The sequence below is a fragment of the Pelodiscus sinensis genome, chromosome 1 (genome assembly GCF_049634645.1).
Source record: "Pelodiscus sinensis isolate JC-2024 chromosome 1, ASM4963464v1, whole genome shotgun sequence".
NCBI lineage: Eukaryota > Metazoa > Chordata > Testudines > Trionychidae > Pelodiscus > Pelodiscus sinensis.
Window position 1 is genome coordinate 72,744,461 of NC_134711.1, and position 27,099 is coordinate 72,771,559.

At 38.8% G+C, this 27,099-nt stretch overlaps 1 protein-coding gene across 6 annotated transcripts in view; it reads left to right on the forward strand.

Moving 5' to 3' along the window:
* The window catches only part of METTL25 (methyltransferase like 25), a 94,119-nt gene that overhangs the window by 24,114 nt on the left and 42,906 nt on the right, over positions 1-27,099 (forward strand). For 5 of the 6 annotated variants that reach the window (XR_012904943.1, XR_012904947.1, XM_075932524.1 and 2 more), the window contains 2 exons: positions 5,309-5,947; positions 10,304-10,448. Coding sequence is in view for 4 of the 6 variants with exons in the window: in XM_075932524.1 (XP_075788639.1) it covers positions 5,309-5,947; positions 10,304-10,448 (784 nt within the window). In the remaining 2 variants the exon portion in view is untranslated. The remainder of the gene's footprint in view (positions 1-5,308; positions 5,948-10,303; positions 10,449-27,099) is intronic. The other variant, XM_075932530.1, reaches the window with a different exon arrangement.

The following is a 27,099-nucleotide window of genomic DNA, read 5'->3' on the forward strand; positions in this document are numbered from 1 at the left end:
TGTTTCTTTCAGAAATTACAGATCACTGAAAGACTGAAAAATGCCCTTAACTTCACCTCCATACCTATGAAGTAGAATGGGTGGTAGAGGATATTGTTCTCGTATGGTGTTTTATTATGCATTATAACAAATAATAAAATAGGTATAAGGGCAGAAATGTTATGCTTATTGTAATCACTTTAAACATAACTTAGTTAAAACATTTTTTAAAATATTAAAATTTTAAAATAAGTTTTCTACTCCATTTTAGATTGTTCCTAATACCCACTGTTACTGAAACAATAGCATACAAATTGAACTTTATATTAATGATCTTTGTTTCATTCTGAATATGAGCTAGTCTAATTCTTGGGTTTTTTTCTCCTTTTCTCTTAAGTTTTATTTGGAAGGTGCAGTATGCACAACAAATTCAGTCAGTGTATGAAACAAATAAGGTTTAATTCCTTATTCATTATATTTAATTCTTGTCTTGGTGCTGGGAAGTGCTCACAGTCTTCCGGAAAATTATGTCCATGCTTGTATTGGGCCAGGAACTATGTTTAAACATAGTATCCAGCCCAATATGAACAGGGCTGTTGTAGTTTTATTATGCCATGGAATTTCATTATAAAAGTTCATACTTGGTGTGTATATCATAGTATATTGAATATCTTTCCTTATATGGAGTTACAGCAGCTGGGATTAATTTAATCTAGTATGTTTGTTTCAGCATATAATTACTGTCTATTTTTAAATCTTTTCATTTTACAAAGACTGCAAATGTTAAAAGTGTATGGTGTTTATTTGTATTGTTTTTTCACTATATAACAGAAGAAAATATCTTGCCAAAACAGTTGTACAGCTTTACATCCACTAGAGGTCATGATAATAGGTTTTAGAACAGTTCACAATCTGAATGTATGTCCACTTAGTTCCTTTCACAGGAACAATAATCCAAATGCTATGTGGAGGTAGGGGTGTTAGTTTAAGCATGACACATTCTACATTACAATAATATCTATCTTAGAATTCCATCCTGTCATAATTTCTTTACTAACTGGCAAAAAACGTTCCACATGTCCTTTTCTTGTCTTCTTTTAGATCTTGGTGGGAGGCATCTGGTGTGATGGTGATGAGGGTGGCAAGTAAATTATTTTTACAAAAGTTACAGCCAAAATCTGTCTCATTCCTCTTCCACCAAAGGTGTGTGTATATACATGTCACCCAAAGAATTTAAGGATTCTAGTGTAACTAGATGAATAACATAGAGAAAACTGACAAAAAGAAAGCAACAGTTAAAAAAACTCTTGTTTTTAATCCTGGTATAATATCTCTGGATCATAAATTCAGTGCATAATTAGTTTTTACCCCAAATAATAAATACTCTCTGATCTGTGTAGTCCCTTTTTTTACTTTTGATCCAAAAATATCTTGGTTACTAATTCACTGTCAGATTTCTTGACTTGCACAGAAATTATAGCATCCTCAAGACTTACAAAAATAAATTGATCCTTTTTTGTTCCAGCCTTGCTGAATTCAAAGGTACTGCTTGGTTACTCAGTATGTGCAGTTCATCCTAAGTCTGGGTCAAATCTTTTATATCTGTCCACATGGTTTGGCATAAAATCAGAGCAGATGTTCAAATGAGATATGTTAGAATCTAAGAATCCTTGGATCAGGCTATTCAGGAGCATATACCTAACAAACAAGGTCCTTATAATTCTTAGCAGACACTGGCTCAGAGGAAATTTTTGTGACAGTCTCCATTGTGTTGAGAAGTGGCTCTCTGTGACCTACTCAAAAATCTTACAAAGCATTGGGCTGAGTACTCATGTAAAATCAAAATTCACATACTGCAAGATGGGATTGTGCAATGTCCTAATGTAGACATGCCCTCCGATATCTGCAATATACCTCTGCAAAATCACCCTTACATTGAAGTGATCTTCCTTGGGTTGGTTACACAGAATTGGCTTCCCAATTCTACCAACAGTAGCTCAAAGTGGCTACATTTGGGTGTCTACACTACAGCACTAATTAGAATTAGTGCATCTAGACTTAAAAACTAGTTCGAATTAGCGTTTTGCTAATTCGAACTAGCATGTCCACACTGAATGGACCCTGAACTGAGGTTAAGGATGGCTGGAAGCAGTGCCGGCAGGGCATCAGATTAGGACTTAGAGCGTGGAGCTGCTGCCTCAGGCTAGCCGAGGGCTGTGCTTAAAGGGACCCGACCCCCACCCCGGACAGACAGTTCTCAGGGGTGCCCAGCTTGTAAAGCAGTCCTGGGTTGGATTGCCCGGAGTACCCACACTGGGCACATCACAGCACTCGGCCGTCAGCCCGGCTGCACTTGCCTCAGGCTGCCATCCGGAGGGGGGGGTAAATCAAGGGGCTTCAGGAGAGTTTCCACCCCGAGGAGCCCGCAGAGCCAGCCCAGTCCTCCCCATCGGGGGCTCGTACCCCATTCCTCCCTCACCTCCTTCCACTTACCCCTCCCTAGCCCCCCTTCCTGATGTTCAAAATAAAGGACACGTGTGTTCAAAAATAGAAACTCTCTTTATTGAACAAAACTGGGGGAGACTGGGAAAAGAAGGTGGGAGAGGGGAAGAGAGAAGGTGGGAGAGGGAAGGGCAACTAAAATGATCAGGGGTTTGGAACAGGTCCCATATGAAGAGAGGCTAAAGAGACTGGGACTTCTCAGCTTAGAAAAGAGGAGACTGAGGGGGGATATGATAGAAGTCTATAAAAGCACGAGTGGTGTGGAGAGGGTGCATAAAGAAAAGTTCTTCATTAGTTCCCATAATAGAAGGACTAGAGGACACCAAATGAAATGAATGGGTAGCAGGCTTCAAACTAACAACAGAAAGTTCTTCTTCACAAAGCAAATAGTCAACCTGTGGAACTCCTTGCTGCAGGAGACTGTGAAGGCTAGAACTAGAACAGAGATTAAAGAGAAGTGAGATAAAGTCATGGAGGTTGGGTCCATGGAGTGCTATTAGCCAAGGGGTAGGAATGGTATGATATTCTTATTGAATATCGCATGATATTCGTATTGATAAACTAGGCAAATATAACTTAGATAGGGCCACGATAAGGTGGGTGCATAATTGGCTGGATAACCGTAGTCAGAGAGTTATTGTTAACGGTGCTAAATCCTGCTGGAAGGGGATAACAAGTGGAGTTCCGCAAGGGTCTGTTTTGGACCCGTACTGTTCAATATCTTCATCAATGATGTAGATATTGAGATAGAGAGTATGCTTATTAAGTTTGCAGATGATACCAAACTGGGTGGGGTTGCAACTTCTTTGGAGGATAGGGACATAATTCAAAATGACCTTAGCAAGTTAGAGAAATGGTCAGAGGTAAATAGGATGAGGTTTAATAAAGAGAAATGCAAAGTGCTCCACTTAGGAAGGAACAATCAGTTCCATACATACAAGATGGGAAGCGACTGTCTAGGAAGCAGCATGGCGGAAAGGGATCTAGGGGTCATAGTGGACCACAAGTTGAATATGAGTCAACAGTGTGATGCTGTTGCAAAAAAAGCAAATATGGTTCTAGGTTGTATCAACAGGTGTGTTGTAAGCAAAACTCGTGAAGTCATTCTGCCGCTCTACTCTGCACTAGTTAGGCCTCAGCTGGAGTACTGTGTCCAGTTCTGGGCGCCACATTTCAAGAAAGATGTGGAGAAATTGGAAAGGGTACAGAGAAGAGCGACAAGAATGATTAAAGGTTTAGAGAACATGACCTATGAAGCCAGGCTTCATGAACTGGGCTTGTTTAGTTTGGAAAAAAGAAGATTAAGGGGGGACATGATAGCGGTTTTCAAATATCTAAAAGGGTGTCACAAGGAGGAAGGAGAAAATTTGTTCCTCTTGGTTTCTGAGGACAGGACAAGGAGTAATGGGCTTAAAGTGCAGCAGGGGAGGTTTAGATTGGACATTAGGAAAAAATTCCTAACTGTCAGGGTGGTCAAATATTGGAATAAATTGCCAAGGGAGGTGGTGGAATCTCCCTCTCTGGAGATATTTAAGAACAGGTTAGATAGACATCTGTCAGGGATGGTGTAGACGGAGCTTGGTCCTGCCTTGAGGGCGGGGGGCTGGACTCGATGACCTCTCGAGGTCCCTTCCAGTCCTATTATTCTATGATTCTATAATGGTGTCCCTGGCCTCTGTTTGTGGAAGGCTGGAGATGGATGGCAGGAGACAAATGGCTTGGTCATTGTCTTCGGTCCATCCCCTCCAGGGTATCTAGTGTTGGCCGCTGTTGGCAGACAGGCTACTGGGCTAGATGGACCTTTGGTCTGACCCAGTATGGCCATTCTAAGCTCAGGGCTCAGGATCGGGGGTCTCAGTGGACCACCTTGATTTTCATGCCAATCTGCTCCTGGGTGGCCAGGATGGCAGCTCTCCTGCCCTAGACGGCCACTTTCCTGTGCCTAGTGCGGAGGTCATAGATGAGGTCCACGATGTCTGCACTAGACCAGGCAGGTGCCCGCCGCCTCTTGCGGACCTGGGCATGCTCCCAGGAGCCGCCAGCCTGGTCCCGGGAAGAGACCGAGGGCTGGGTGGCAGCGGGTGACCAGCTCAAGCCGTGCCAGTTGCAGGGTCTGCTGGCTGGGTGCTGGCAGACTTGCACCTGGCACGGGCACCGTAGCCAGCCCGTGCCCCTTTAAGGGCTCCAGGGCCAGGAGGGGGGCAGAAGAGTTTCCCTGGTGGTGCCCAGAGTGGCCACCAGGGCAGCCTGGGGAAGGCTAGCCTCCCACTAGTTCGAATTAAGTGGCTACACAGCCCTTAATTCAAACTAGTTAATTCGAACTAGGCGTTAGTCCTCGTAGAATGAGGTTTACCTAGTTTGAATTAAGCGCACCGCTAGTTCGAATTAAGTTCGAACTAGCGGTTTGCATGTGTAGCACCTATCAAAGTTAATTCGAACTAACGTCTGTTAGTTCTAATTAACTTTGTAGTGTAGACATACCCTTTGAGACTATGGTCTGTTCATTTTTATTCTACTTTTTTTTTTTAACTAAAGGAAATTGCACGCACAAAAGTACATTAAAAGACTTAGAAAAGTCAGGACACTGAAAGTCATAATTAGTTCTTTGACTGAATTTCTGTGGTAGAACTAAACCAGTTTTAACATATTTGGTATTTTAAAAACAGAAGCTGAGTAGAATAAGAATTAAGTAAATATAGAACCTGTGCTTCTTATTTGTAGGAGACTGTTTGTTTATTATCAGCATGTGTTTGATACATGTCTTCTTTTTTTGTTAATTAATGTGGTACATGCTATTTTTTTATTTATTCTATTATCCTTACTCTAGGTGATTGACCTGGGCTCTGGAAAAGGCTACCTAAGCTCATTTCTATCCATGCAATATAAACTAAAGGTTTATGGAATTGATTCCTCAAATACCAACACTCATGGAGCTAATGAAAGGAACAGGAAATTGAAGAAACACTGGAGAGCTTATCAAAGTCGGGCAAGAGCAAATGTAAGAGGCCAAGTGTTGGAAGAGTCAATGGAAAGGGCAGTGCAAGGTGAAATGAAATGTAGAGCAAATAGCAACGAAAAGCTTTTAAGTACTAACAGTCTTTTAAGTCAAGACCAGGTGAATACTTCTGATTCAGTTCCTTTGGAAATTTCTGGTGCTTTCACAGACTCGGCTATGTTGAAAACCAATAAACAAACTGAACCTCATTTGTTGACTCAGCCACAGTCTGATGGGAACAAAACATGTGAGAATGCTTTTTCTCTTCTAAATATTCTACCTGCTGATGCTGTAGAAGCTGTTTCTTCATCCAAATATAATATGGAGCTCTGTGAAGAGGAAAAAGAGCAAAGAAAAATGTCTTCCATAAAGGCCAAAGCAAGCAAGTCAAGTGACTCAAGCATTTATTTGCCATTGACCTCATACATCACTGCAGAAACAGAACTCCATGATATCATTACAGATCTGGAGGTTATTTAATTTATTAACATTATTTTTGAAATACAAGTGTCTGATTTTCAGTTGCTTTTGCCCCTTGTGTACACATTTTCACCTGTGCAAAGTAGATTGCTGTCAACAATGTGAGTGGAGTATTCTGAGTGTAAAGCTTCATAGCCACTTTGTATACGCATTTTTCACTGGTGCATTTTTTTCTTATTTCAGTACATATGCTGAACTACTTTTGGCTAAATGAATTCAGCACTACTTAGGGTTGGGGGGACTTTTGGGATGTTGGGGACTGCTGACTCACAGAAAAATCAGTCAGGAGCCACACACAAGTGAGAAGCAAAAAAAGAAGAACCCTCACTGACGTGGCCCCTGACTGAGAAGCCGAAAAACACTCCCTCACATATCCTGTGGGATGGAAGGAAATTCTGCTGCTGCTCGCCAGGTCCTGGAAGTGCCCGGGCTGTTCTTCCCCCCTCCCCAAACATCCAGTGCAGTACATAAAACACCGATCTGTTGCATGCTGGGGACTTTCTTCCCCTGCTGGTTTCCCGTGCACGGGGGAGGGAGCGAGGCGGAAGTGGGATTCCGGGGCTGTGCCAGCTCCAACTGCTCAGGCAGCGCATGCTGCCGTGGGGAGCAGAGGAGCAAGGCGCGTGCTGCCCGAGCAGTTGGATCTGGCGTGGTCCGGGATTCCCACTCCCTTCCTTTCCCCCGTGTAGGAAGGCAGCAAGGGAAGAAAGTCCTCGGAGTGTGACAGACCAGTGTTTCAGGTACCGTGCCACTGTTTGGGGGACGGGGAAGCAGCCCGAGCACTTCCTGGGCATTGGCACGCAGCTGCAGGATCCCCGGGTACTGGTCCCTGTCCCCTCCCACCACCCAGACCCAGACAAATACCCTGTCCCCTGCCCTGGCACCCTGCCCCAGAATCCCTGTCCCTTGCCCCAGCACCCTGTCCCGTACCTCGGCACCCACTGGCATCCTGTCCCCTGCCACTACACCCTGTCCCCTGCCCCCACCAGCACAGTTGGGGTCATGTTAGTGAGGCTTGTATGTGTTTTTGTATGTCACTTGTGTGGCCCCGACTGACTTTTCTGTGGGTCAGTGACCCCTGATTCAAAACAGGTTTCCTGCCCCTCTCATAAATAAAGACAGCGCTGAAATATTGTGTTTAACATAATATTTTATTTAAAAATAAAGCCTGGCCAACAAGCCCCCAATTGGGGCCAAGCTCTCATCGGGCCACAGCATCATAACACTCCTGTACCCCCCACCCCAACTCAAAATCTGAGCCTATCGTACAGTGGAACCCCCTGTCCTGAGCCTCTCACATCACCAAACTCCTGCACCCCCACATCCTCAGTCTTCTGCCACAACACTCCTGAACCATCCACACACTGCAAATCTGACCTGAGCCCATCACGTTCCCAACCACCCTGCTCTGAGCCCCTCACACACCCCAACCCAAACTCCTGCACCCTCACATCCACAAGTCTGTGGCTTGCTCAACACCCCAACCTTCCACCTGAGCCCAACACTCCCCAGCCTGGAGCCCCCTCCCTGAGCCAGCATCCCCTTCTCCACATCCTCCTGCATTCAGATTCCCTCCCAGAGCTTTCACCTCTTACCCTTTCCCACACCAAGATCTCTCACCCTAGAGCTTTCACCTCCTGTCTCAACCGAGTGAGGGTACAGCTAGGCTGCAGGAGTTTTTCTGGCAAACACGCTCTTTTGGCAACCCCTGTATTCCTCGTTCAACGAGGAGTAAGGGGGCTTCCAAAAGAAGGGGTGTTTCCAACATTTGGCCCAATATAGACAGGCCAAATGTCGGAAAAATCTCTTGCAACAGAAGGATCGAAAAAAAATGGGGAGGGGTAGCCGTACCCTGAGAGTGTGTAAGGGTCGGATATAGCAAGTGATGGAGAGAAGGAGAACAGAGAGGGTGGGGCCTCAAGGAACGGGTGGGATCTTGGGGAAGCGATGGAGTAGATCTTGGCTTATCCTGACATTTAAAAAGTGATCTTGGGTGTGAAAAGGTTGGAGACCACTGGCCTAGGGGGACCCAGGCCAACAGATTTTGTGTGCTTCAGCCCCAGGGTAGGGCAGCAGGGGGGCTGGAGCACTGGCACTGGCTCCCCAGTAGTAGAGGGGAGCCCTGAGCCTCAGGAGCCAGATACAGGCAAGCCAGGGACAGCATCCGGCCCCTGGGCCTTAGATTCCCCACTCCTGACTTAGAGCTTTATGAAGTGGCTGAAATTACCACTTAAAACAAAGTTAACAGTGACTTTACAATAGCATTCATCAACTACCCTGTAACTTTATTATTCTAGTTACATATAAACCCATTAAATTATAAGGAGAGTAATTTATATTTACAAGTTATTCTGAAGAATATATTTTGCATTAATACAACTTTTATGAAATTATTGCTCTTTGGTCATTAAAATGTATGTAACCTGAAATTGATCTTTAGACCTGAAATACTTTATATGGTATAGCATAATAACCCCTCTGAAGGAATTAGAAAATAATTTTAATCAATAAGCATCATTAAAGTTTGGATTTTCAGACTTAAAAATAATGACAGTTTAATAATCAACTAAACAACTGGGGCCTGATCTCAGTTTCCCTTTACCTTATGAAATAATTTGCATGGTTACAAAGTGAGCACAAAGTAAATTCTACCAAGAAAGAATGGTTATGTTTTACATCCACTAAGTGCTTTCTTTGCACTGATGTAAATGAATGCACAAGGTGGAGGTGAACAGAGATCAGGCCTTTACACTCATTTTTAGAAGGAATGTCACACTATTGTTGCTACAAATAATAAACGGTATGGTCTGGCAAGATATGTGATAAATTGTACCAGAAAAAGGCCTTTTAAAGCTTTATGACAAATGGTTAACATTTTGTTTTAAAACAATCAACTGATTTTGTAGTATTCCTGAACACTGAGAAAGTTTGGAGAAAAACTGCAGTGTAGATCGATTCATTTAGCAAAATTTCAAAATTATTTTGACTCGCTAAAACAGTATCAGGGTTTGAAGATATGCTTGTGTGAAGCCCAGAGCTAATGCTGAATTAGTTAATTGTGTTGGATATATCCATTGTATAATTCAAGGCATCAGAATGTGCTTTCGGTGATACAAATACAATCCCACTGAAGTCAATGGGGTTTACAAAAGTGGAATAGTAGGTAGATCACAACAGTGTAGCTCAGAACAAAATCTGTCCTTTGGACTGTTTTAACAGAATCTTATCTGATGACCATCTTTCACCACCTTTCTTTTGGGAGAATTTGTTCAACTTCCCTTACCAGGTTTAATGCTGTTCTTTCATGAGTGTGAATTTCCATCTCATACTAGGCCCTATTTCCTTTCTAAGACTCTTTCACATTACCATTAGGAGAGAAAGTAATGCAGACTGCTGACCTCACTATAGGGTTAGTTAGAAGAAAAGGATTGCATAGGTGACAATTCCTACAGACTGAAAATTCCAGACAAAACTGTAATGGAGTAAAAGGATAACAGGGAGAAAAGTGAAGGTAAAAGAGAGGAGAAAAAGAGTAATGGACAGTATATTGGTGGAAGGAAGCAGAGAAGATTCATAGTAGGAAGTGAAACAAAGGATAACAGGAATGGAGAAATAAAAGGGACAAAAAGAGAAAGCGCGAGAAAAAAAAGAACACAGGATATGGAAAGCTAGAAGAGTATGCTATTCATAACTAAAACTCTGATCATGCTTCTGTTGAAATAATTGACAAAACTCTTGTTTACTTCAAGGACTCTTGGAGGACAGATACTGAGACATAGCAAACAAAACAGATGCAGAAAATTCATCGTCTCGAACAACATTTACTTTCAGTATTGCCAATGTCTGTTGAGGCATTGAGAAATAGCAGAAGGGTCAGGGATACATTTGGTTATATAGTTTAAGGTAGGAAATTTTAAAGGAAAAAACAAAAAAAGTAAAGAAAGAAAAAGCTCAAAAGAGAATGGCTGGTCATATGGTGGTAGGTCTTTGTATTGCCCTGCAGGTGGTTCAGCTTCAGTTATTGGTTGGGGCCTTCTGCTTTCTCTTTGCCAAAGAAAGCAATGAATAATAAGGAAAATTGAGAATAGCCTACAGTTTCAACAAGACACAGAGAGCTCCTCCCCCACCCCCCCGCCATATTTGTTTATAGGTAAGGGGCTCCTAATTTGTTGGTATTGAAATGCTTTCGGTGTTCTTCAATACATTTCCAGAACAGGAACCAGAAATCTCCAGGAGCTTGCGTATTCAAATCTCACAACAAATTAACCATTTATAGCTTGTCTGCATTTATTGTTCTTGTCTTTTCTTTAGTTGAAAAGAAATGTGTTTGTTGCTGTTTATTTTTAGGACTGTATAATGGTGGGACTACATACATGTGGGGATCTTGCTCCGAATACACTGCGAATCTTTACTGCTAAGCCTGAAATCAAGGCAGTTTGCAGTGTGGGCTGCTGTTATCACCTGTTGACAGAAGAGTTTGAAAACCAAAAAGGTACAGAAATTTTGCTAAACTCGAATTAGATATGCCGGCCTGAAAGATGAGACTATAGTTGCCTTTCAACTAATAGTGACCGTTTCTCTGATCTTTTTTCAGTGGCTTATTAAGAACTGGTTTTAATTACATTCTGTAGGACATTCAATCCCGGATGCCTTGTAGCTTTCCTGTTTTGCCAGCATTTCCAATATTCTTACTCAAATTAGGTACATTAATGCAGAAGGTTTTTATGTGGTTAAATATACAGCTGTTTTTAATCCACAACTTCAGTCATAAAATGTGGATTCTTTTGGTCAATATGTTTTTATGTTTTAAAATATTTTATGCCAGATTTTGCCATGGGCTGTGTGCACCCAACTTCCATTTACTTTGGGTTGTGCATGTGTAACTAAGAGCAGAATTTGGCCCTTTTACTTATATAATTTTAAAAGTGTCCATCAGAGTGTAGCACTGGGTTGTTGCCAGCATAATTTGTAAAACAGTATATATATAACAGGTTTTCCTGAGATACAAAACTGCAAGTTGTCTGAAGATATCTTCACACTGAATTAAAAACTTTTCTTCGTGGGTTAGTTTTTTTCATTTCTGAGAAAAGGTTGATATTTTAAGTTGTAAAGTATCACCTTCAGAGAAGAAAAAGCTGAAGATTGTAATTGCACATTTTATCAGTGTATACTATAGTATGTGAAACTGATGAACTGTTGTGTTATCACAAAAAACTGATTAGATTTAATGGCTGCCATTTAACTCTTGAAATGGTAGACTCATTTTTCACAGTTAAAAATACAGTGATGAATTACAGACTGAAGTGAATTTAAAAATTCAGCAAAGCACAGCAAATAACATGGTGCTGGATAATATTAACAAATAAATAGGTAGGCCTCTAAAACTGTCATTGGTAACAATTTAGCCAAAGTGTTAGAACTTTTGTCACAAATACAGATTGCATGCCTCAGTAAGCAAATAACTGTAAGATTTTGCATTTCAATGAGACAGCTGGAACGCATCAGAGTGCAACTCTGTTACATAGCATACATGCTTTTTGTGAAATTCAGAAAGGAGAGGAATCTCTCTTTTCCCATGCCAGTAATCTGTGACAAGAACTATAGTAATTGCCTGCTGTACTTCACCCTAGTGTCTTCTATTACATTTAGAAATGACAAATGCTAATTGGATATGCTGTGACGTAGTTAATGCTAATACTTAAATTGTCATCCAGCTTGAATGTTAATACTACGTTAAATGAAATGAAGGGGGTAGTTTATATCTCTCTGTGTCAATGTTTCAGGCTCTCTGCAGACTTAGGCATATATCCGTTCCTCTATTTACAACTACTATTTACTTTAATAATGACATGAGTGATTACTCAGCAATTTTAAAGAGTCTGTGATAAATCAGTGTAAATGTCTTCATGCTTGTATTATATATGAGGTCCTTTCTACAGGAAATAAAAGAACAAAAAGTAAAGTAAAACCAGGAGGGGAAAGAAAATATTAGAAAATCTATCCATATTTTTAGATGTAAAAAAATGATGGACAGCAATTTTGCTCTAGTAATTAAGCATGGCCCTCAGGCTAGTAGTCATCAAATGAATTTGATGAGCCCTAATATCAAGTTTTCTTTTCCACGTATTAGTTAATTTTTGTTATTGCAAAGAGAGCAAAACATCCTGACCTTTCTATAGGTGTGCTTCTTTTTCCAGAACAGCTCTTGAAGCCTTAAGAAACTAATACTACACTGCCACTATAAGAACAAGTGTGATATTTATTGTAAGTTGAAACATAAAATTATGCAGGTGCACAGTGACAGGGGGTGTTGCTCTTTTATAGCTTTCTTTAACTATAGAAATGAAGCTAGATTAAATCTCAGAATTTCTAGTTTAATTTCTTGCAGCTTGAAGGATGTAAATTACTCTAATGAAGAGCTTCTTCTGAAAAGAAAAGAAAAAAGGGGGGGCACTATTTTTCTTTTCCTGAAAGACAACACTGAAGCTATTTCAGGCATGCTAAAAAAAATAACATATTCAAATTTTTACTGCAGATATACTTATTGTAGCATCTAAAACTATGGTTATCCACACACACAAAAAACAACAAAAAAACCAAAGTTGTCCCTTTCTCTGTCATAGAGGAGAAGCAAGAGCACAAGGACCAGCATTAGGACCTGATGCAGTCCTTACTTTCAAGGGAATGTAGGGAAATCCTGCTCATACAGTCCTAGGAAAACAAATTACCTCAAAGGGAGTGGAAAGGAAATGAGACCCTGCTATAGACTAATCTCTGGAACTGGCCAGATGTGTCAGACACTGCATCTTCAAGGTACAGGTGTGCCAGGTACACTGCACTTTCAAGAGACTGTGACCTTTCTACACCAGGGTTAAAGCATAAACCCTGCCACAGCTCTCCCTTAGCTAGAGCCATTTGGCTTTGCCTTTCAAATTGATCAAATTATAATTTGTCTAAAAGCTTTTTTCTAAAGAGGAGTAATATTCCATTTAAAAAGTTTAAAGGGGGTTAGATAAGATCCAGGGGTACTTTATAGTGCCTTACTAGGTCATGGCTGAGAATACCAGGTTCTGGAGAAACTGCTGGCAAATGGGGCAGACTCACCCCAAATTGGCATATATTCTATAATTAGACATACCAAGCCAATAATAAAAGTAAGATTCTGTTTCAACACACTAGGTAAAAAAGAAGCAAAAAAAAATCAGTCGTCTTAGACATTCCAACCCTTATTTCACCATTTATGATGAGTGGTTACTGAAAGCCATTTTAATCAAACAAAGTGTTCTCATCTCAAGAGCTCAGCCACCTAGCCAGGTCAATATTTAGCTCAGATCTTACCTAGTAATCACACTGCTGCCAGTCCATTAAATGAAATCTAAAGGTTTATTTATAAGAGAAAAGAAGAAACGTGTTAAAATGGTTAAGATCATATACATAATAATCATTGCAATGTTCTTATATCAAGTTTGTAGCAGTGATGGAATAAACTGCTGGCTTGTAAAATCTCTGGTATATTCCAAAAGATTGGAAGGTCCTCAGTCCATAATTCAAAGATGGTCTTCTTAGTTGTAAGTCTAGAGAATCAGAGTAGGAAAGAGGCAAAATGCTTTCATTCCAGGGGGACTCTTAAACCCTTTTTTCCATGTTCCTGGAAATGTTTGTGTTTCAAAAAAGTTCACAGCCTCAGTTTTATGGAAAGTCCTTAGCCCAAGATGTAGTTCAGGGTCACATAAGCATATCATGTATATTTACATGGCTTACTGACTCACCAGAGTAGCCATTGGCCATATCCATGTTTTGTTCATTTGGTAAGGCCAGGCTTGACAAAGCTCTGGCTGGAATGATTTAGTTAGGGTTGGTCCTGCTTTGAGCAGGAGTTTGGACTAGATGACATCCTGAGGTCTCTTCCAGCCCCAATATTCTATGATTCTAACATGTCCACAGGAAGACTTACTAGGTGGGTTGAGTTTTCTTTTATGGCCCTTTATGAGAATTAAGTGTCTTTAATGTGCCGTAAACACCTACTTGTCTGGCTTCCTGGTGGGTTTTAACCCAGGAACAAACAATTTAGAATACAAACCTATAGCCAGTATTCATAACTTCAGATACAACAATGATACATAAATTTAAACAGGGTAGTCTTGTTCAGCAAATCATAATTTTTCCATTGACCCCATATATGTTATATTTTGTACAAGGTTTGTTGCAATTGTCTAGCAGTGGCAATATCAATGATTCACATAGTCATATTTCAATCATAGATCATCAGAGGGAAAATGTATATTTTTCATATCCATTACTTGGCTTACTATTTCAAAATGTGCCTTTCCCCCAATCTAGAGATACCCTTGTGGACCCCAGGAGGATAGTTTCAGGGAGAGGAAAAATAATTTTGTAAAACAGACAGCCTGCTCTTATAGAAACTTGTGTCTGATAGCCCTGATAAATTGGATCCAGTGTGAGTTTGTCATGCCACTGTACTAATCATAGGCTACACAGGCTGGAGAACCAATTGGGACTGACATTTAAAAACTGCTGGTCTTGTAGATTAGCTCTCACAGCCACATTGGAGAGCATAAAAGCTGCATATTCCTTCTGCCAGTTGCAACACATTTTCCTACCCCATGGTCCCTCATACAAATGCCAGCTAGGTATTGATTGAAATAGATGTCCTACCCCTCACAAAAGATGCGTTTGGGAGGGAGGGGACAGTTGTCCAGATTGAGAGGCTTGTGCATCATCTGGAACATGTTTTCTATCTAATGCCAATAAGTTATTGTTCCTTCACGTGATATTGATTGTGGTTTTTGGTGATAAAACATGCAGTATTTAGTGGGCCTGGCTAGTGGATTCAGGAATAGGTATAACTATACAGTGATTACTGAACCATCATGATTTTTGCAAGTTTCAGAATTCCATGTGGGAATTCTGATGACAAGCAGTAATTGCATATATTTTTCTTAAATTGGAAGATAAATAGTTGTTTTCTCACAGCTTTGCCTGGTTATATTTACCTTTTCCCAATGTTTGAGGATTTAGGAGTGAGTGGAGTTAAAGTATATGGCAGAGTTGGATATAGTCTTGGTCCTGTGATTTGTAAATGTATGCCCTATTCATCTGTCACCTGTAAGAGTGCTTAATCCTCCTGGAAAAAAGTTCGGGCAAGAATTATAGGAAAGGGACTTCATCTCCAGTTATTTTGGGAAAGAGTTTTGGGTCAATTGTACTGAGAGAGCCTTCACTTTGATTACTAGGGGGAAGGTACTGAATAATTTGAGCTCTTGTTCAGTTAACACCTTTCTGTGAATCAGAAGTAGCACCAACAAGTATGTTTTAGTTAATAAGGAATATTTTGACAACTGTTGAAATAATCTTATGTTGGCATAATCATTTAAGTAGAAAGATTTATTTATACAGAGATTTAGTTGAGGATAAATGTACTTCATAATTAGAATAACTGATTCTTTGCGGGTTTTCCTTCTGTTACAGAGTCTATTTTGTGCTTTATATTCACCCTGTTGCACAGCAATTGCTGGCAACATGTATTGTTTTAATATTTTTAGTTATTACATGTTTCCAAAATTAACTTTGGAAGGTGATTGAGTTGGTTACTCTTAGAATACACGATAAGTGCTCTGTAGCAGAATTTTTGCTATTAAAAGTCATTATGGCAATTCTGTTTCCTGTTGGTCATTAGGCTGAAATAATCTCCATAGGTCAGTTTTGCATCAGTTTTGGATCTGAGGCTTTTGGGGAGCTTTCCTACACCTCTTAAGTGAATGGGCCAGACAGTGAACACTTGATTACGACCTAAGAGAGGTGAAAAAATGAAGGGAAATGTGAATTAAATATAATTGTAAGGAACATACATTTGACTTCCTTTTGCCTGCCTGTCAAAAATTAAAACTTTACTGGCTGGTTACAAAGAGAGTTGAAGTTTTCAAATACTGTATGCGTTATTCGGAGAGCAGATGCACCAGAATTGCCATAGCTAAAGAATATTTACTGATTGTGTGCAACAGACGTTCTGCAAAAGAACAAGAGCCTTGAGACTGCATATCTGAATGAGTATACATTTCCTGATTATGTGTGCAACAGACGTTCTGCAAAAGAACAAGAGCCTTGAGACTCTTAATTCAGGTAAATATAAACTTTGGCTATACTTGTTATCATATAACTTTAGAAACTTGTAAACATAATTAAAGGAAATGAAAAAGATGCAAAAGAAGGCATACTTTATATAATATTAAAATTTTCAGTAAATTTGGTAAGCTAACTTAAAAAGGTATACAGGGCATCCCCACTATACATTGCCCAGGTATACGTCGGTTCCGCACTAGCGTCGTTGATGCTTGTACGAACTGTTGCGTTATAAGTCCTCCTGTTCCCCACTCTTATATCGCGCGTGAAAAAAAACAAAACAAAACTAATCTGTGCAAATGGAAGTAAGCCATGAGGGGAAAAATGCCTGCTTTACATCATTTTACTATACTTCCATGGTTTTTGGAACATATCTTGGATGTATAGTGGGGACGCCCTGTAAAATAAATTGAATGTAGAAAATAAAAAAGACCCTAATAGCAAGTTGCACCTTAAATGAATACACTACAGAGCAGACACATAATGGCTACTTCTTATCGCATTTTTTTTGAAATGTAGAAGGATTAATCACTGCTATAGAAGTAATATATGACAGGAACATTGTATTTTGCTTGGCTGCCTTTTAAATATTACAGATATCTGCTTGCATTTTCAAAAATATTCCATGGTCACTGTCTTAAAACAACCGTCATTGAGACCATGGCAACACATGAAAACTATTCCAAGCAAAAGATCAAAGAGTCTGATTTTCTTTCCAGACCATCTCTGGATATTGCTGCACAGAGTGTGTTTGCAATATTTCATTGAATTTGAGAGAAGCCTAGTATATGACTGTAAAGAAAATACAGATTTTTTAATCAAAATGTGTATATAATATTTTGAAACAATCTCCCTCATGAAGTGAATAGTTTAAAATAAAGTGTTTTTATAATTTTTTTCATGAATGAACAGAACAAAAAGGATTTCAAATCTTGGATTTAATCTGTACTTGTAAATCTTTCTGTCAAGTATGGAATGGAGTATATCTGGGGAAAGCCAGCTTTTCCACAATAAATGATGACTCATATGGTGCCTAGTTTGAATGGAAATTATTAGGAAAATGCAAACAGTTTAAATAGGGAGGGGGATCTATTTTCATATAAACTTTTTTCAGTAAAAGAATACTTATAGTTTTTGAGATTTTTAAGATGAACATACTACCGGCTCAAAGAATCTGTTTGAACTTTGAAGTGTAGCTGTTGCTAGAGAGAGTGCTAGTTTAAGTGGTCCTCCCTTCTCTGCAGAGCCTTAGGATTTGGCTTGTTGCCAGATGCCATGAAAGTTAGGCAAAACTGGATCTGGTTATTTGTTTTTCAGTGTCCAAAATGTGCCAGGCATCATGTGTGCACAAAGAGACGGACACACAAAGACAGACTGTCCCAAACATCTTTCAACCTAAAAATGAAATAAAATATTTTCTGCTGAAACTTGAAATTACTTCAGCAAGAGAAAACAAAGATTAAATGAGCTGATTGTTTGTTTCATTGCAAACCGAAGAAGCAACATTAAATGGCTTATCAAACAACTGCAGATTACAGCTGAGTAGTCTTTTTAAATAATTGGTTTTACATTTAATTAAAATTGTTCTAGGAATCTGATTTTCCTAACTTGGGGAAAGAATGTATGTGAAAAAGTATTTCAAATGACCAAATCTTGCACACAGTTTTGAATTCATATCTTCCGATTGCATAGATTATACAATTTTAAAAGCAGGGTATTACTGTACATTGTTTTTAGTTTGGGACCTACAGCACACAAAGTTCTGATATCTTTTTTACAATATGTAATATCTAGGATTTCAGGGTTACATAAAATAAATACTTAACTGCTTTTTTGGTGTTGATCCACATTTAAGTCTATTTGTTACAGGTTTGCTGTAGTATTGGAGAAAGTTATTTAAATGAATGAAAAAGATGGAGCAACTTAAATGCACTGTTTCTGTGGTTGAAGTACATTATCAACTAGATACTTTGTGTAAATCATTGTAGCACCATTGACATTCATCTTAAACTTGGAACAAGTTCTTACTCCAGACTGTGCAACTTTAAACATTCCTGATAAATCTGCTACACTAATTTTCTTTTAAACTTGGCTTGTTTGTGTATCTCACTAATACTTAAAAAATTAAACTGCACCTAAAGTCTTGTAATATCCTTGCTAGATGTAATGTATCTTACTGGATGTAAGACTAGATAGAAATTCTACTTTGTATTAAATGTATGTTTGTACATCTAACCAAGAGGACAACAATTGCTAGGGTTGCCAGATATTTTCACAAAAAATCCCAAACATGGCAGAAAAAAAATTGGTTGAGCAAAAAAAAATGGGGAGCCACAGTTGTTGAGCAAAAAATAAATAAATAAAAGGTTGCTGCACCGTTAAATATCCCCTCGCTCCTCCTGCTCTCGCCAGACATGTCAGGGGAAGAATGTCCCTGCTGGTCTTCCATCCAAGAGAAACAGAAAATACTTGACATTTTACAGGGGCCAGAAATAACGGACTGTCCGGGCAAAAACTGGATACCTGGCAACCTAACAATTGCCCAATAGCGTCCTTGGGGACTCTGCAAGAAGAAAGACTGAAGTCACTTGAACAGTCGCAGGTGTTTCATCCAGGATTCATAGACATGTAAACAAAACAACTTCTCAGTAGTTTCAAAGGCAATTGATTGCTCTAAAAGAATTGCTTTCGATACCTTGACATGGTTTATTACAGAAATATTTTTGACGAAGGCTGGCATAGTTCCAATGACATGGTTAGATAAATAAAAATCAGGTTGAAAGTATTTATATAAATTATTGAATAAACTTTAAAAACAATGATTAGTCCTGCAGCACCTTAGAGACTAACAAAAAATGTAAATGGTATCATGAGCTTTCATGGGCACAACCACCATGGTCTCAGCATAGCAGCAACACTGTATTTGTCCCCTAATGCTCCTCCTACCTCTAATTTCCCCTGCAACATGTCACCATCTTCCCCAACCCACCACCCCCTTTCAATATCTCTACAGGATTCTGTCCTAGATCCACTTCTCCTTTCTCTTTACATGCTACCTCTGAGTAATCTCATCCATAAATCAAATTCAGCTATTATGTGCATGCTGTTGACTCACATATCCATCTCTCTACTCCATATCTGTCTCCTTCTGTACAAACTAAAATATTGGCCTGTCTCTCTGACATCTCCTCGTGGGTGTCTAGCCATAAGATCAATGTCAACATAACTTAAACAGAGCTCTTAATCTCCCAAATCCTCTTTGTTACCATCCTCTTTGTTACCTCTTTTCTGTGGACACCAACATCCTGCCTGTCACTCAGATTTGGTAACTTGAGTGTCATCTTCAAATCTAAATAAAAAACAGATTCTCACATCTAGACTATGTGTAAACTTGACATTTCTTTTTGCATACCTGTCTAAAATACAGTCTTTCCTTTCAATCCACACGGCTTCCAACCTTGTCTAGTCTGTCAACTCCTGTCTCATTTACAGCAGTATCCTTTTCTCTGTCCTTGACAAATACAGTGTTGTCCTTCTCAGATCCATTTGACTGCTGCTACAATGATCATTTCCCTAGCCTGACACTTTGACCATGATATTCCTGCTGATTCCCATTGCCTTCCCCTTTCCACCTTACCAATTATTTCTCATTTAGTATCTAGCGGTAAACTCTGATGCCAGCCTCCATTGCCCACTTATCAAATTTTCAAACATATATCTTCATGCTTTCGCCCTTGCTGCTCCTGATGCTTAGAAAAGCTTGCCATAAACATCCACAGCTACCTCGTTATCCTTCTTCAAATTCCTCCTCAAAACTCTCCTTTGCAATACTACTTCTGAAAACTGTGACAGTAGGCTGCTGGTATGCTGAGACCACAGCCTTTTGTGCTGACCTATATTGTCTCATTGTTTCCTTGAATTCCCCTTGGATCCATGTGTTGTCTCTTGTCTTATAGATAGATTGTAAGCTCTTTGGAGAAGGGATCATAAGGGGCTCCTGGTCACTGTGGGTATGTCTAGACTACAGGGTTTTGTCGACAGATACTGTCGACAAAGCTTCTGTCGACAAAGAGTGTCTAGACTACATCCAGTTCTGTTGACAAAGCAAGCCGCTTTGTCGACATAACAGTGTGGACGCAAAGGACAGTGTAGATGCAATAATGCCTTCTATCGACAGAACTCTGTCGATAAAAGGCGTTATTCCTCGTAGAATGAGGTTTACATACGTCGACAAAACTTCTGAGTTTTGTCGATGTTATGTCGACATAACTCAAAGGCAGTGTGGACACAGGTATAGTTTTGTCGACAAAAGTCCACTTTTGTCGACAAAATCCTGTACTCTAGACACACCCTGTGGTAATACACGTAATAATAAACTACTTTGAGTTACATAAACTAAAATTAAGGTAGTCTGGATTCACAGCATTGTACCGTACTTGAAACTGGTAATTTTATTGCAGACAAACTTTCTTGTCTCCTTCACAGCTACATTAAACAGTTTCCACTGTTCTTTATTTTACCTCAGTCAGATTCAGGTGATTTTGTTGTTGTTGTTGTTGGCTTTTTTTATACTATGCACCAGTCTCTTTTCAAGCTTCATTAGTATATCATGTCATTTGTATATCAAGATCACCTGTAAGTGTGCTCAAAGGGTAGGGACATTTATGGAAGGATTTACACAAAGCTCACAGAGAAATTATGCTACAGCAAAACAATTTCTAACAAACATGTCTGCAAAAGTTAGAAAGGATTTCAGATCGTACTCAAAGAAAAATGTAGACTTGTGCGGATCATTATAAAAAAAAAAAATCCAAACCAAACCTTCTGAAGGACCAAAAATGTTACAGACTTAGATGTGTCCAGAAATGAAAATGGATCACTATCTATCATGTTTCATTTTTCTATGCCAGTTCAGCTAACAGCCTAAGAACATTATCTGTCCACAGCGCTTTGTTCTCTGTTAAGCATATCCAGCAATGTCAAACACTTTGCTCTCCTGAAGGAGCCTCAAAAGAATCTTTAACGATCCATTTTCTGAAATGAAACAGATATTGGAAGAGTCATAACTGTTTAGTCTGAGAATACTGACTGAAAATTAAGTAAACAATACAAATATTCTAAATTAGAAGTGAAAGTATTCTAAAAAAACAAAAATTACAAGCACAGATGAAATACTCTCAGCATATATATTAAAATAATGTCTGGTTTTGAAGTCATTTGTAGTGAAATATATAATATAGGAGATGGGAAGGTTACCAAGACTGGCATTATTTTATGATCAGGGTCATTTATCTTGAGAGTAGTTAGTATATTACACAACATTATTCAGGCAAACTGTCACTATATCTTTTTATCAAACTGTAAATCCTCCCTAAGAAATAGAATATGTGCACTCTGATAGCCATTGGGTTTGTCAAAAGCACAGGGTATATGATTTTTGAATTAATGTCTGTTTTTCCAGCAGTAGTAAAGAATTATAACAGTAAGCTCCATGGAAACCTTAAATATTATAAAAATGATTAATTGCTCATACTCAGATTTTTTTTTACACTAGGTCATTGTTGATTTATTATATTTTGGAAATAAGTTTAATCAAATTATTGCCTTCCAGTTTTTAAAACAGAATTTAGTTGTCCAAAAATAAAAACGATCTTAAACTCAATTTTTGCCCCTGTTATTTTACATTCTTCTTATCCCAAATGAGCCAAATGGATATTTTTGTTATATTTGGCCAGGGAAAACAAACAAAATATTTAGCTTTCATACAAACACCAACTTTCTGCTATTTGTCTCTGGAGACCTTTTTTTACCATGACAGAGATGGAAAATTTACCAATTAATAACAGCAAACTTGATGAGAGACTGGAGATCATCTATACATTGAATATTATTTATTAGAAAAAAGTGTTGTTATAAATATGGTCATTCTTAGCCTTGAACGCTTCTTGTGTTGTATTTCTTTCCCCTTCCTTTCATATGTTTGTCTATTCTAGTGTATGTTTTTCAGGCAGGGACAATACATTCTTTCCCAGTCAATTATGAGTGCTGCCAGAAACATATTACCAACATACCCCGCCCAGAAAAAAGCAATTAGCTTCTTAAGTAGGAGTTCTGTCATAATAAAAACAGCTGGCTCTGTTCTGATATACAGGAGTCACGTCTGACATTGAAATTCATCCATCTCTGGTTTGGCAGCATCCTTTGGTTAATGACAACATATCTGCACTTTGTAACTTTTTAGGAAGTAAGAGAAGAAAAATCCCATATCCTGCTGAAAGTGCACATCTTTACAGACTAGACATATGGTTTGTTACTATGAGTCAAGATAATGTGACAGTGCTCCTTTGTAAAATTAAAGATAAATAATTGAGTTAAATGGTATTCTTCCTGTTGGATGACTTTATATACAAATGATTATCCTAAATGTTTTCTTTAAATCATAGTATTCCAAATGTATAAAATATTTTTATTACCATTAAATGATTGATAAGTTATTTTACATTTTAACCAACTGTAGATATTTAGCCAAAATGTATTGTTATAATGGAGCTAACCTACATCTGAAATACAGAATTGTTACCTAGAAAACATTCAGTGACTGGGGCTTGATAGATATTTCAACAGATAGTTTAAAAATGGATGACAGTTATGAGCTTTTGGTTCTAATTTTATCTCTGTCCCAGGTTTTGCACATTGCATTAGGCAAGTTACATATCCCCATGCACTGCATTTTGTTCTGAGAGGCTTAACTCATTAACATATGTAAATATTTTGAGAAGAAAATCATTTTATAAATTAGTATTTAAAAAAATATATTACCCTGTAAGAATGCCGTATAAAATATTGTGTAGCATAGTCAAACTTTTATGTATTTTATGACAATTACTGTTTTGTATTCTTTATTTCCAATTTGCTTTACAATTAAGATAATTATTCTGTCCATTATTCATGAGAATGGAGATCTGGAACGATATAACTGCTCTCTCTCTCTCTCTCTCTCTCTCTCTCTGAAGTAGGGAAATTATTGTGTCATTGACTCTTGTTAAAGCTAATGAATTGTTAAATACTGATCATTCTCTTTATTTTTTACTACTTGATTTGCAATTTGAGATTTCAGAGTACAATGCTGTCTTTACTCATGAATGTTTTTGCATTCAATACATTTATAACTAGTCTAGCATTTAATAAATCTTCATATAAGTAAGACTTTTTTTAATACTCAGTATATTGTCACTATGTCAGAACCAATAGTTGTTGATGTTTCCAGTTAATGTTAATAAATGGCACAGTTTTTGGAGTTATAACAATGTACACGAGGATTAGGAAGTGTTGGTTTTAGGTAAAATCAGACTTGTAATAATTTCCTAAAATTAATTCTCAATTGTAAAAGAAATGTTTTTAAATAGTTATAGCAAAGAATTTGAGTTCTCACCTAATTAATCTCTCTTAATACAAATATTTAATCCCCTTTCCTTTCGGTAACACTTCCCGTATCTGTTCATGGGTTGATAACTTTGATTTATTACACTGGTTGGTTTGAAGATTAAAGAAATGAGAGAATGTTGTCCCTGATCATCTCTGGACCTATGTAACTAGAATACGCAGTGTAGTAAGATCATCCATTTCTACAGTGTCATGTATGCAAGACATAAATCAAGTTTCTTCTCTGGTAATACTAGGTGATAAGTACAAATTTAAGAATGCTTGTTGGTTGCTGCAATGCTAGCTGGTGAGGAATCATGTTTCTGTGGCCAGGACACTGGCTGGAATCAGAAGCACAGGTTTCTAGTCCCTTGACTATCATTGACCTCCACACAATTCTGGGCAAGTCACTTTATTTTTCATTGACTTTGTTTCTCCTCCCACCCTTTCTCTGTCTTGTCTATTTACATTGTAAAGTTCTGAGTCAGGGACTATATTTCAAAATATGTTTTTACAGAGTCTAGGGCAGGGGTGGGCAATAATTTTTGGTGGCCACTCCAAGATTTTGTAAAGTGATCAAGGGCCACACTTTTCTGTGGAGGGAATGTGGGGTCTAGGATGGAGGTTGGATACAGAAAGATGCATGGTGTAAGGGACTGGGGTGCAGGAGATGGTGTAAGGTCTGAGAGGGAGTTTGGGTAAAGGAGGGAGTTGTGACCTGGCCAGGAGATTGGGGTGCAGGGTCTGTGAGGGTGTTTGGGTGTAGGAGAGTATTCTGGCTTGGGGAAGGGGTGTGAGAGGGGATACAGAGCCTGGGAGTTGTGACCTGGGGCAGAGGAGTGCAGAGGGTTTGGGTGGTGATGATGGGGAGGGAGTTGAGGTGCGGAAGGTGCTGAGGTGCCAGAGGCAGACTCTGACTGGGAGGCACTTACCTACGTGTCTCCTGGCTAGCACCCCTAAGGCAGCCTGGGGAAGAGGTTTGTGCTGCCCCCATGCCCCTGGCCAATCTCTCAGCTCCTATTGGCTGGTTGTTTTGAGCCAATAGGAGTTGAGAGTTTGGCTGGGGTCAATTCCTATTGACCAGTTTCTGGCCAATAGGAGCTGAAGATTGGGCTGGGGCAAGGAGATCATATGAAGCCTCCCTCTCCCTCTAGAGAAGAGAGCCACAGGACTGTGCTTTAAACCCACGGCAGCTGTATGCCAGAGGGTCCTGGCAGACTGGTCGGCAGGCTGGATCCTGTGGCTTTGCAGCCCGGATCTGGCCCCCGGGCCATATTTTGCCCAGCCCTGGTCTAGGGCAACAAGGTCCCATTCTTAATTGGGGCCTGTATATATGTCACAGTAGGGTCTTTATATATGTATGTGTACACATATATATATAAAATAAAAATTGATGATTTTGTGTTATCACAACTTCACTTCTCAGGTTTCAAAGGACATTCTCAAGACTCTTTAGATCACACTGTTACATGGTTGTAATGAAATTGGTTATTTGCTGTATACTTACGCTGTTTTTCTAACAACTTTAAAAATCAAAATAGGAATTGGGGAATAACATTTTTAATTTTTACCTATTAGCCATGTCTGGTTTTATCCTAACCACTAATGTGTCATGAGCCACCCAACCTTGAAAATGATTTTTATAGTTGTAACCTCCCTGGTATTGGTCCTTCTAATTAAATAGTTGATGAGCAGATCTTGGTGCCAGTTTTGTGGATTCAGCTGTGTACAAGCATTAGGTGCTATATCATATTACTCTTCACTGTGTCACTTTGGCCAAAATCCCAAAGCCATCTTTGCCAATAAGTATGTGATTAATATGGAGTTTTTTTCGATATGTTTGGCAGTCCTGGTACAATTACCTCACACTGACAGCTGAATCTGATCTTCAGTCAGTTGTGTTTTTCTGTAGACTTTCAACTGATTTTATTTTTGCCTTGGGGTATTTTGTAGCTACCCAGAAGTGGTTAGAAATAGAGCATTAAATGTTCTTGCTGCTGCTACTTTTTTTACTGCTTTTATTTGCACCTCATTATTTTTTGTGGCCAAATAAATGGATTGTAAATGTTCATATACATGGGATTTATGTAGTACAAAAATGCAATTGAAGTGTAAACAAAATGAATAAGAACCCAAATTCAAGGTTCTGTACACTTTGAACATGAGAAAATGAAAACATCCATTTCAAAGAATCCTTTGAAATATCTCTCCCTTTCCCCTGATCATCTAAAAAATAATATATAAACAATAGTAGAGATCTCTGTCTCGCAAGATGAGTCCAACTCTGTCAGTCTCTACTGTCTTTTGACAAAAACAAAACAATACCTGATTATTTTTGGGTAGGACTTTCTGTTTTAATATCCAGACCCAGTGTATAGATTGGTCAGTAAGTTCAATAGCAGTTTTCTCTGTCAATATCTGCTGCATATTTTTTATTATTAATAATATTTACTTATAGAGCATAGTGGTTTTAGTCAGAATTTCATATCATAACTTAATTTATTATTTCACTTTGACTTTTTAGTTATATAATAAGACCAGAGGTTTAGACAGACACTGGGAGAGACACTGGCTAATAATTAGAGTTCTGTTTGATGCCTCAAAAATAATGCCAGTATTTAGGTTCTTGTTTAAAGGGACATTAACTAAAAAAAAATCACATTCTGTCTGAAAATCATATGCCCAATATTATTACCAATAACCGCTCTGGAGCTAGAACCTCAGCTGATATAAATGTGAGTAGTTCCATTAATTTAAAAGGATCTTATCAAAGTGTTTGTATGTTTTCAGCTTCTGCACTGGGTCCTAGACTGAGGAATTAGGAGTAAGTTAGGGTATGTCTACACTAGTCCCCTAGTTCGAACTAGGGAGGCTAATGTAGGCATTCAAAGTTGCAAATCAAGGCCGGGATTTAAATATCCCATGCTTGATTTGCATCTTCCCGGCCGGTTGCCATTTTTTGAAATTTACAAGTCCGGACTAACTGCCCGCGTCTACACGCGGCAGGGACCCGGTATTTCGAATTAAAGCCCCTAAATCGAACTACCTGTTAAACCTCCTTGCAGGAGGAATAACAGGTAGTTTGGTTTAGGGCTTTAATTCGAAATACTGGGTCCCTGCCGTGTGTAGACGCGGGCAGTTAGTCCGGACTTGTAAATTTCAAAAAATGGCGACCGGCCGGGAAGATGCAAATCAAGCATGGGATATTTAAATCCCGGGGTTGATTTGCAACTTCGAATGCCTACATTATCCTCCCTAGTACGAACTAGGAGTTTAGTGTAGACATGCCCTTTGGGTTTTAGACTTAATAACTGGGAATTAGAAATTGAATTTGGACTTTGAGATAGACGGAATTGGCAAAAATTGAGATATTAGAAGGAAATGCGCAGGAGTTCAGCTTCAACAGCAAAAAAAAAAGGTATGAGGAATAGGTTATATAATGTATGTATAACATCAAAATATAAAAAGAAAATATGCCACTTTTCAAGAATAACAATGAATGCATATAGAATATTATATATAAGTAACATTGTGCATTGGTTAATATTTGTTGCATTGTACATTTATAAAGGTACAACAGC